Source organism: Tasmannia lanceolata, unplaced genomic scaffold, assembly GCF_043159265.1.
Source record: "Tasmannia lanceolata isolate RefF3 unplaced genomic scaffold, GAP_Taslan_0.1 ptg000003l, whole genome shotgun sequence".
In the NCBI taxonomy this organism is placed as follows: domain Eukaryota; kingdom Viridiplantae; phylum Streptophyta; class Magnoliopsida; order Canellales; family Winteraceae; genus Tasmannia; species Tasmannia lanceolata.
Window position 1 is genome coordinate 18,633,154 of NW_027518680.1, and position 11,995 is coordinate 18,645,148.

Below are 11,995 nucleotides of genomic sequence, written 5' to 3' on the forward strand. Positions count from 1 at the left end.
GGAGATTACCTGTAGGTAATCATTCTTTACTTCGTCCTCAACACTTATTTTGCATAGTACTGTATCCCAGCCTATCCCGCTGCGAGAGAGGATAGTGTGAACAACCCTGTAATTGGTTTTCATTGTCTTAATTCTATTCCTGACATGCTCTTTTGTGATTTCCCTTCCAATTCTAACGGTAAGATCCTGTGCCACCGCGTTGTATGGAAGCTATTTAAACCTGTTATCAATCTTGTTGCGCTTGACAACCTGATTAGCTAGGCTTGCTACAAGAAGTCTATCCTCATCCTCTCCATAGTGATTATTTCTTTTATTTCCCTTGGATACCCCTGAAGTAGATGCCATCTTACCTGTGACATTGTCCATTTAGGAAACTTGATACCATCAAACAAAGACGCAAAAGTGTAATAAAAGGAAACAAAATAGTCTGGAACATAGTTACAACATAGCAAAGTATTCGCAAGTGAACATAGTTACAACCCAAAAAACATATAATAAAACGTAGCACTAACCAACACATCATCCTAACTACGACGACGTCGTTCCTGGAAATCATGCCACATATGATCCATAATGCCTGTACGGATCAATCCTCCCGCTCTCACATCCTCGGCCCTAGAAATAGGGGGCAAAGGAACAAGTGGCGGAATCTCCTTCGGAGGGGCTACATCCAACTCACTATCAACCACATCAATGTACACATCGTTTTGCATCTCCCTCCTGATGTGGTTGTGGACGCAGCAACAGGCTAACACAATGTCCACCTGCCGTTTTAAAAGATACATGGGTGGCAAATTTATTATGGTCAATCGCTTCTTCAGGACCCCAAAAGTTCGCTTGATTACATTTCTAGCCTCTGAATGCCTTTGATTGTATGACTCCTCAGGAGATCGAGGTCTGCACCCCCTGATCTCGTTCAGGTGGTAACTAGGGCCGCAGAATGGAGTTATAAAATGAGTCAGGCATGGGCACCCAGCATCGGCAAGGTAGTATTTTCCTACACTCGCAAGAAGGATTATGTATAAGTTTCATAACTCAGACCATAAACTAAAGGTAAGGTAAGGCCTAAAAAATAAAGTCTTGACCACCTGGTGGACATGGAATGGGTTTCACATTCGATAAAGCGGATGCCAGGACCCGTGAGTCTGATGTCGACCCCTCCCACCCAGCTAACACGTAAGTGAACTTCATGTTGAAGTCCCATGCAACGAGCACATTCTGAGATGGGTATCCGTTACGACACCAAAATCGGCCTTGCAACTCTGCATTTACTCTTGCATCTATGTGAGTCCCGTCGATTGCACCAATGCAATCCTACAATGTAGACATTAAACGTCTGCATATGACATATGAAGCTAAGGCCCTAATTAGTTACTAACAAATACAGAGGTAATGCTTGGTACCTTAAAGTAGGGCATCCAGTTGGGATTTTCAGCGATTTAACGTGGTGTCTCCGTTGAAGGAGGTAAGATGAACAAGTGGCGGATATTTAGCACGACATCCAGAACCTTGTTAAAATACTTCCAGTCAACAAACCCATTTCAATCTCATATTATTTAAAAACAAAGAAACCTATTTCTATCAAAAAAAACCCTAACATGAAATGCTTTTCTAGCAATTAAAACAGAACCTAAATTACAAATTCCAACATGGGAGAGGTCAAGAAATGAAGAACCAGTACAGCTTCAACACCATACAGTGTCAACACCACCACCTCCGTATAGCTTCAACACCACCACTTTCCAAAATCTGCAACAAATTAAAAACCCTAGTTCAAAACTGATAAAAAAACCCTAGCTTTAAATTGAATGAAAGGTGGGGTGTTTTTGAGTTGGGATGTTTTTGAAAATTAAATACCCTAGCTTTAAACTGAGGGGATTTTTCTGAAATACCCCTCAGCTGAGGTGCTTTAAACTGGGGTGAAAATTAAACTAGGGTCGCGTACCTGAGGGGATCTTTAAACTGGGGTGAAAATTAAAAACCCTAGCTTTAAACTGAGGATGGAGAGAGACAGAGCGGGGGGAGAATCATGTACCTAAGGAACAAGGTGGGCTAGGGTTTCGTCAAGGGATGAAGTCGCTGGTTTCAGTCGAAGGAGCTAGGAGAAGAGACCGGATATTTTCCTCCACTTCCTTTTTTTCCCTCACGAGTTACATTTCTAGAGAAATGAAATGGCACCAATTTAGTCAGATTTGGTTTCCCACTCTTGTGGGAAAATAGGGGTATCCACATCATTTTCAACAATTTCCATGTCAATCTTTACATTATCCACCTAGCCACTGTTACTTTCCCAGGAAAACAAGTGAACACCGCTATTTTAGCTTTCTCGAGAAGAAAAGAGGTGTTTTCCCAGGATTCTATTTCCCGAGAACGCTAGTGAACGGAGCCAAATAGAATTTGAAGGTTGAAGATACTTGGAGAATCAAAGAACTGAATTAATACGTTATCACACGTACCTCAATGTCGAATATGTATGCGTATGTCTTGAAGCTCTTGCTCAAAAGGTCAATTACCTATTAACCATAATCATACCATTAGACAAGGTGACTTTCGAGGGTAGGATACACCATAGAGGAACCCCCAACAACATAAAATTAGCGTGATAAATGAAAACACAACCCTTGCAGGCAAAGGTGCTCGCGGTCGACCCTGCTCCAAAGGTCGACTGAGGGGTCTCTGATAAATATAAATTTTTTTTGCCAATGGAGGCGCCTGCGGTAGACTATGCAACACGATTACCAAGATGCACTCTGTCAAAATACCACTCCTGCAAACAGAGACGCCTGCGGTCGACTGTCCCCCACAGTTGACCAAGACGCGCTCTGCACGGGTTCCCTTTTGAAAATCCAATTTTTCCAACTGCTAAACTGGCCTTAACTTCTTCGTTCTATGTAGGAATCTCAAGGTTGAATCCGATGGACTCCCTATGACGAGAAGGTTCCATTAAACCCAATACGACAGCAGGAAACTCTCAAACAACGATCCGAGGAGAAACCAAGATCTAGGTCAAAATGCTTATATTTTCCAATTTCAATGGCGAAAGAAAGAAGATCTCGGGTTCGATGGAGATCCTTAAACGATATGAACCCCAAGGAATCCAAGATTGACCATTGAGATCTTCATAAACACAAGAGTATATCTGTACCGCTTTCCAATTCGTAAAAATCGATTTCCTAGGGTTGCCAAGGGTTAAATAATTATATTGTCGCGATCTCCAATCTCCTAACTTTAACTTCCTCTACTCCCACACGAATTCGCTCTTTGTGGGTGGTTTGGACGTTTGGATTAGGATTAATCTCTGCAGAAATTCAAAAAGTGTTATTTATAACCGCCTTAAGAAGCCCTAGTTGCACACTTAAGTTAAAAGACAAAAATGCCCTCTTTCACTAAAGAGGGGACGAATTTTGCTGGGGATGTTTTTGGGATATTTCATAGAAACTCCTCTTAATATCTATTCAAGATAGAATCTAACTCTAGCAACCAAACCGATTTATTGTAAGCCACGAAATAAAAACTTTGTAAAATTCTTATCTCCCTCATTTCTTACTGGATTTCGACATTCGTGTGCTCTACGGATATGCTAAGAGAGAGTACATTATGTTAAAAATAATTTCAAACTTATTTTAAAAGAATTATCACTATTATCCCTAAGATGATGCCCTTTGTTCTCTTCTTCATGGATCTCCATCTTTCCTTTGGCTTTTTTTTTATCTTCATGAATGCTTTAAGCCTTGATCCATGCATCATTGAGTTTTGTTCCTTGAATAAATTTGATCTTCAACTTAAAAACAAAATTCATTAGTAAAAATGTAATGAATCAACTTGTTTTAGGAATCATCAAAACAAGATTAGAAGATTGCCAAGGATTGAACCATTGCACTTACATGTTCTAATTTAGCACTCTACAAAGTAACAACGTGCAACCAAAATAACCCTTAGGCCATGTCTGGCAGCCAGGAAATATTTTCCATGATAAATTATTGTCTCCAAGTGGTAAGTAAGGGGTAGGGCAGGTGCGAGAAGAGAACTGAGAGGGCAAAATTGAGATTAGGGTGAGAAGTGGCTAAAACATCAGGAAAAAGTCAATCAGATTTTAAGTGGAGTTTTTTGTTTCCTAATTTTTCATGTTTTGCTTGCTCTCTCCTCACTCAGTCCCTCCCATATCTATCCTGCTCCCACTGTAATTGTCATGGAATATTAGCTTATCCAATGGTGAGGGATAAGGGTGTCAATTTTGGCTCGGGCTCGGAAGCTCGCTCGAGCTCGGCTCGAATCCTTAACGAGCTGAGCCCGAGTTAGGCCAGGCTCGGCTCGGCTCGGCTCGTTAAGGCTCGTTAAGAAAACCACTTTTGTATAAAAGAATAGTCCTAAATATAATACATAATACAGTAGGCTGTCCCAAGAAAAAAATAAGGGAAACAGCTGGAGGCATAAAGATTTCATCATGAGGTTGGTGTTGTCATGTCAACATCATCTGCAAAAACGTACTGAGGGCAGTTGCGTATCAAAAGGTTGTGTTTTTTTGAGAAAAATCGGGGATTGTAATTCTCGGGAGAAATTAATCTTTTCCCGTAATTGTCATAACTTTTTACCTTTTGTTGGTATTTTTTTTCTTAATTGTCATAACTTTCTACCTTTTGTTGGTAATTTTTCATTTTAAACTTTATAAATTCAGCTATTTTACTTTTATTTTACTTTTTGTTTGTAATGATTACTTTTTTTTCTTATTTGCTTTTGCTAGCCACCTTTGCCATGTGCGAAACTTTATAACCCAAGCTCGATAATCCCAAGCTCGATAAGGCTCGTGAGCGGCTCGCGAGCCTGACCGAGCCGAGCCGAGCCCGAGCCGAGCCTTTGAGCTTAACGAGCCGAGCCGAGCCTGGCCAAGCTCGGCTCGGCTCGGCTCGGCTCATTTACACCCCTAGTGAGGGACAGTGGGAGTGGGATAGATATGGGAGGGACTGAGTGAGGAGATTGCAAGAAAGGCCTAAAAAACCTGGAAACAAAAAACTCCACACAAAATCTGATCAACTTTTTCATGATCTTTTAGCCACATCGAATCATCAACTCATTGGTGCCCTCTCGAGTCTCCCTTCTCCCACCGCCCTACTCAGCTCTTACCAGACACTAATTTATCCTGAAAAAAAATTCTTGGCAGCCAGACATGACCTTAGTTAATAGTTAAATCATGGTTTCTATCCTACTTTTAATAACCCACAATGCCCAAAGTACCCCCATGAAGAATTCATCCCACTCTTTGGTGAGGAGGGGTATTCTTGTCTTTTACTTTGGTGAATAGGGCTCTCACTTAAAAGCGGTACAAATACTTAATTGTGTGCAAATCATACAGAGAGAACCCTAATCGGAGACCCAAGAGAGATCGAGTTTGGAGACTGAAGATCAAGATCATGGTAAGTGATGGGGTGTAAAAATTCCAGCCTCTCACAGGCCGCCACCTGTCCTGGAGCAGGTGAACTCCAGCCTCTCACAGGCCGCCACCTGTCCTGGAGCAGGTGAACTCCAGCCTCTCACAAGCCGCCACCTGTCCCAGAGTAGGTGAGCTCCAGTCTCTCACAGGCCGCCACCTGTCCCAGAGTAGGTGAGCTCTAGCCTCTCACAGGCCGCCACCTGTCCTGGAGTAGGTGAACTCCAGCCTCTCACAGGCCGCCACCTGTCCAGGACACCTCACCAGGTTTTCCCCTATAAATAGGGGTTCAAAGCTCAAACCAACGGGTAATGTGAAAAATCGTCTCCACCCAAAACTCTTAAGACTAGCTCTGCACTCCGGCTCATACTGACTTGAGTGTCGAAGAGCCTGTCCGGAGTAAAACCCGGGTTGGTCTTCTGACCTCGCTTGCCTTGTGCAGGAGTCAGCCCTCATAGCAGGACTCAGCCACTTCGCTCCCCTTCACTCTGGTCCCTCAGGACTCAGCTCCTCTGGTCATCCAGCTCAGTTCTTGCATCACTGTCGTACCTGTTACCGATTTTCAGTCTAACAGATTGGCGCCATCCGTGGGACCGCAGAACTAAAAGCCGTTCTCAAACATCTCACAAAAAATGGCAGGGCGCAAGAATGCGCGTGTAACACCTGCACGGACTGGTCAAGCCGTGCTGCCTCGCAGGACCCGAAGTGAACGAATCGCCTCGCTGGTAGTGGCGGCCTCTGCAACAGCTGAGCAGAGCCCCGCTAGCTCAGAGCACCTGAATCCCCTGCCCACTCCGGAGCAAGTTCAAGCTCTATTTCAACAGATGACAGCTCTCGTTGGGCAGTACCAGCAACTGCTTCAGATGCCTTCACAACCTCCCCCAGAGGCTCCTCGATCTGTCCAAGGAAGGCCAGACGTCCATAGGGGAGAGTCATCGCGTCATGGTGAGGATCGAACTCACCACTCCACCAGACAAGTCCATCACCCCCTAGCGAGGCATGCTCAAGCAGAACCTTACCGCCGTCAAAGGTCACGGTCCCGCTCCGCACCAAGGCCCCGAGCTCATGAAGACCGTGCTCCACCAGTGAAGTCCCGGTCTCGTCGAAGGAGCCCGGAGAGCCAGTCCGGCTCCGCGGCGAGCCGATCTATGGGAAGAATCAGGTCCGCGGAACATAGAACGGATCCGCTCCTACAGAGAATGGAGGAAATGGATCACCGGATAAAGGAATTGGCGAAGGATCAGAGCCGGCCCGCCTCCAGGGCGTTCTCAAGCAGAAGGCCGTTCACTGATGATGTTCTGGGTGCCCCAGCACCCAGGGGGTTTAAAATGCCCGCTGTCCCGCAGTACGACGGGACCACGGACCCCGTGGACCATTTGGAGACATTCAGAACAATGATGCTCCTCCACGGCGCATTCGACGGCTTCATTTGTAGAGCGTTTCCAACGACGCTAACTGGCGCGGCGAGAGACTGGTACTCCAGGATCAAACCAAACTCCATCAGCAATTTCGATGATTTCGGAGAGGATCTGGTACGCCACTTCATGAGTAGCCGCAGGCCGAGGAAAACGACAGTCCCTGATGGCTTTGCGGCAGGACGACAATGAGCCTCTGAAAGTGTTCGTCCACCGCTTCAACAGGGAGGCACTTCAGGTGCCCAATTTAGACCCCTCAGCAGCTATGAATGCGCTCTTTGCGGGCGCCAGGTCTAACGACTTCCGTCGGGCTGTAGCGCGACAAAATCCGCACTCACTGGCGGATCTCATGGTCGGGGCAGAGGAGTACATAACGGTGGAGGAAACACTGGCAGCCCTTAATTCAAATCGGAGGATAACCTCTGAAGAGAAGAATCTCCCTAAGCAGCGCCGGGAGGATAAACCTCCCAGAGGAGAGAAGTCCCCACTTCCACAAAGAAGAGGAGAGAACTTCACACCCCTCAACACTTCCAGAAAACATATATTGGCTGCGATCAGCGAAGAGGAATTCGTGAAGTGGCCTGCTAGAATGATCTCCAAGGGCAACAGGAGAGATCCATCGAAATACTGTCGGTTCCATAAGGACCACGGTCACGACACGGATGAGTGTTGGCAGCTCAAAGAGGAAATCGAGCAGCTGATCGGCCGCGGTTATTTGAAAAAGTATATCCGAACTGACGGCCGCAAGCAAGAACGAAGAGAGAAGAGCCCCCGAGGCCGCAGTCCCCGAAAATCACAGCCGCCCCCTGCTCGCAACAAAACTCCTCAGCCGCCCAGTACGCAGCATGAGGCACCTCGATCTCAGCCAAGGGGGGTCATTGGCACAATCATGGGTGGACCGGCCGCTGGGGGCACGTCCTCCGCTGCCCGCAAAGCGTATGCTCGACAGATCAACGCCGTGCACACGACCAGCAAGAAGACACGAACAGAGAATGAGATCTCCTTCTCAGATGCAGATTTGGACAACCTCATACTACCTCACGACGATGCACTGGTTGTAACCATGCTCGTCGCCAACTGGGAAGTAAAAAAAATTCTCATTGACAACGGGAGTTCGGCGGATATCTTGTACTATCACGCCTTTCAGAAGATGATGATAGGAGACGACCGCCTGAAGCTGGCAAGCTCCGACCTGTTTGGCTTCTCCGGAGAGGTGGTGAAAGTAGAGGGGCAGATTGAGCTCCCAGTTCTTGTCGGAGAGCCACCCTGCCAAGCATTCGCCATGGTCAACTTCCTGGTAGTAAGGGCCACTTCTGTCTATAATGCTATCCTCGGACGGCCTGGCCAAAACCTGATTCGTGCAGTGGCTTCGGCCTACCACCAAAAGATGAAGTTCATAACGCCCAATGGCGTGGGGGAAGTTCGAGGAGATCAACCTCAATCCAGGGAGTGCTACGCGATGGCACTGAAGGGCAAAAATGCAGTGGAATCACTACCAATCGAACTACTCGATGTAAGGGACGAGCTCAGGGGAACTCAACCCACTGAAGACCTCATCTCCATTCCGCTGTGCCCAGAAGATAAGGAAAAAGTCGCCCTAATCGGTTCCTCTCTCAGGAGCAGCATTCAGCACCAGCTCACCAAGTTTCTCCAAGACAATGCAGATGTCTTTGAATGGGTTCCTGCTGATATGCCCGGCATTGACCTAGAGATCAGCACGCACAGACTTGGTGTTGATTCAACCTGTAGACCGGTCAAGCAGAAGAGAAGGCATTTCGCTTTTGAAAGACGACAGGCAATAAAAGAAGAAGTGGATAGGCTTCTGAAGGCTGACTTCATTCGTGAGATTCGATATCCGGACTGGCTGGCAAATGTAGTCCTCGTCAAGAAGACAAACGGAAAATGGAGGACCTGCGTCGACTTCACCGATCTAAATAAGGCTTGTCCTAAGGACAGCTATCCGCTCCCAAAGATCGATCAACTTATCGACGCCACTGCGGGTCACGAATTGTTGAGCTTCATGGACGCCTTCTCCGGATACAACCAGATCAGGATGTACGAATCAGACATACCGAAGACCTCCTTCGTCACAGATCAAGGGACTTATTGCTACCGTGTTATGCCTTTTGGCCTCAAAAACGCCGGAGCTACTTATCAAAGGCTAGTGAACCGACTCTTTCAACACCAGATCGGCCGCAATATGGAAGTTTATGTGGACGATATGCTGGTCAAGAGTCGCAGTGCGCAGGATCATGTATCTGATCTCAAAGAAACATTTCAGGTCCTGAAGAAGCACAGCATGAAGCTTAACCCCACCAAGTGCACTTTCGGAGTCAGCTCAGGAAAATTCTTAGGGTTCATGGTAAGCCAACGAGGGATAGAAGCAAATCCAGAGAAGATCAAAGCTGTGATGGAGCTCACTGCTCCAAAAACTATCAGAGAAGTCCAGCGGCTCACGGGAATGATAGCCGCGCTGGGGCGCTTCATCTCCAAATCTGCGGAGAGGTGCCTGCCTTTCTTTAGTGCGGTCAAAGGACTCAAGACTGCGCCCTGGACGGAGGAATGCCAAACCGCATTTGAGGAGTTGAAGAAGTACCTGTCCTCCCCACCACTACTAACAAAGCCGGAGCCGGGTGAGGAGCTATTTCTGTATCTCTCCATTAGCTCGACGGCTCTGGCAGCTGTCCTCGTCCGCGAAGAGCATCGACAGCAAAAGCCTATCTATTATGTTAGCAAGGTTCTTCACGACGCAGAAATAAGGTACCAGCGGGTCGAGAAATTGGCTTACGTGCTGGTAATGGCGGCCAGGAAGCTGAGGCCTTACTTTCAAGCCCACACCATAAAAGTCCTGACTGATCAGCCACTCCGGCAAGTACTTCATCGACCAGATATCTCCGGGCGCCTTGTGAAATGGGCCGTGGAGCTAAGCGAGTTCGATATTCAGTACGTGCCTAGGCCAGCCATCAAAGCTCAAGTACTGGCAGACTTCGTGGCTGAGTACACCATCCCCCAGCAGTTCGTTGATTCTGAAGCTGTGCAGCTCCCAGTTGCAGAGGAATCAGCCCCTGAAGAATGTATAGCAGAGGGAACTGAGATATAAACTATCTATCTGCCAGCGGAGCAGGGCTCCGCGACCAGCGCACTAGTTTGGGAAGTACATGTCGATGGATCTTCAAACAAAAGTGGTTGTGGAGCTGGCCTCGTCCTCACCGGACCTGATGACTTCACTGCGGATTATGCCTTAAGGTTTGGATTCCGCGCATCCAACAACGAGGCAGAATATGAAGCTCTCCTAGCAGGGATGAGCCTTGCAATCCAAACCGGCGCCCGGGAATTAAAAGCATACTGTGACTCTCAGCTGGTCGCAAACCAGATTCAGGGGGTCTACGAAGCTCGAGACGAGCGTATGATCAAGTACGTCGCCAAGGTCCGCCAACTCGCTAGCAAGTTTGAAAGTTTTGAGGTTATCAGGGTACCCAGAACAGAAAACAACAAGGCAGATGTGCTGTCAAAACTGGCTGCCTCCGGATATACCACCCTTGGGAGCATATGCACGGAGTTCCTACCAAGATCCAGCATCGAAAATAAAGCCGCGGAAACAATGCAGGTAGAGAATGAGTCGTGCTGGATGGACGAGATCATCAGTTATCTGCGCGACGGCAAACTCCACGAGGATAAAAAGGAAGCCCACAAGGTGACACAAAGAGCCGCCCGATTCTCCCTCAGCAATGACATCTTGTACAAGAGATCCTATACTCTCCCATATCTGAAGTGCCTTAGGCCGGGCGATGCAGCATATACACTCCACGAGACGCATGAAGGAATTTGCGGAGAACATCTGGGGGGCAAAGCCCTGGCAATAAAAGTGCTGCTCAGATGACTGTATTGGCCTACCATAAGGCAGGATGCACTGAGTTTGGTTAAAAGGTGTGAGAGGTGTCAGAAATTCTCTCCCACCATCCACCAGCCCGCCGTAGCAATGGCTCCAATTATCAGTCTACTCCCCTTCGCAGTATGGGGGATGGACATCTTAGGCCCTTTCCCACCGGCCTCTGGAAAGCGCATGTTCGTGGTAGTGGCGATCAACTATTTCACTAAGTGGGTGGAGGCAGAACCTCTAGCCCAAATCACAGAGCAAAATGTGCAGAACTTCTTCTGGAAATCAGTAGTCTGCCGATTTGGGATTCCCCGTGCCTTGATAACGGACAACGGCAAACAGTTCGACTGCCGTAACTTCCGGAAGTTCTGCTCTGACCTAAAGATCGAACAGAGGTTCACTTCAGTAGCTGACCCCCAGACCAATGGGCAAACGGAAGTTACTAATAGAATCCTGCTTCAGGGGATAAAGAAAAGACTGGACGACAAAGCGGGCCGCTGGGCAGACGAGCTTTATCACGTTCTATGGGCATACCGCACTACTCCTCGCACGCCAACTGGTGAATCACCATTCAACCTCTCCTTTGGAACAGAGGCTGTGATTCCGGTCGATATAGGCACTCCGTCTCCTAGAATCACCAGCTTCAACGGGCAACTTAACAATGACGGGCTCCGCGCCAATCTCGACCTATTAGAGGAGATCCGGGAAGAATCTTGAATCCGAGTCGCCGCCTACAAACAGAAAGTATCCAACTATCATGACTCCAAGATACGCCCCAGGGAATTTCGGACAGGAGATTTAGTCCTGAGGAGGGCAGCAGTATCTCAACCAACTAAAGTCGGGAAACTCTCCCCGACTTGGGAGGGGCCATATCGAGTAAAAGAAATCATCCGCCCCGGGAGCTACAAGCTAGAGACGCTGGAGGAGCACTTGTTACTCCACGCATGGAACTCCAAAAACCTTAGAAGATATTATCAGTAGACACACCGCCCGGCTTGACAGGTGATTTTGTAAATTATGTTTATAATAATATGAATAAATAATTCTTTTTGCAGATTCAAATTTTCCTCTTAGAACTGGAAACCCAGTTCACAAAACTTGGGTACTCTCTGGAAACCCAGTTCACAAAACTTGGGTACTTACTGGAAACCCAGTTCACAAAACTTGGGTACTCACTGGGAACCCAGTTCACAAAACTTGAGTACTCACTGGAAACCCAGTTCACAAAACTTGGGTACTCACTGGAAACCCAGTTCACAAAACTTGGGTACTCTCTGG

At 47.3% G+C, this 11,995-nt stretch overlaps 1 protein-coding gene across 1 annotated transcript; it reads left to right on the plus strand.

Annotated features, from left to right (window-relative positions):
• The first annotated feature begins 8,299 nt into the window (after positions 1–8,299).
• Positions 8,300–11,434, plus strand: LOC143866573 (uncharacterized). The gene is made up of 5 exons (XM_077375997.1): positions 8,300–8,635; positions 8,888–9,202; positions 9,608–9,914; positions 9,957–10,534; positions 11,180–11,434. Exons 1-5 carry the CDS (start codon positions 8,300–8,302, stop codon positions 11,432–11,434), a joined length of 1,791 nt encoding a protein of 596 aa, XP_077232112.1.
• Positions 11,435–11,995: the final 561 nt, after the last annotated feature.

Coding starts and splice junctions, on each gene's coding strand:
- LOC143866573 (XM_077375997.1), top strand. CDS start 8,300: ATGGCACTGAAGGGCAAAAATGCAGTGGAATCACTACCAATCGAACTA. Junction 8,636..8,887: donor TCGCTTTTGAAAGACGACAG/GCAATAAAAGAA, acceptor GGATACAACCAG/ATCAGGATGTACGAATCAGA. Junction 9,203..9,607: donor GAAAATTCTTAGGGTTCATG/GTAAGCCAACGA, acceptor ATAAGGTACCAG/CGGGTCGAGAAATTGGCTTA.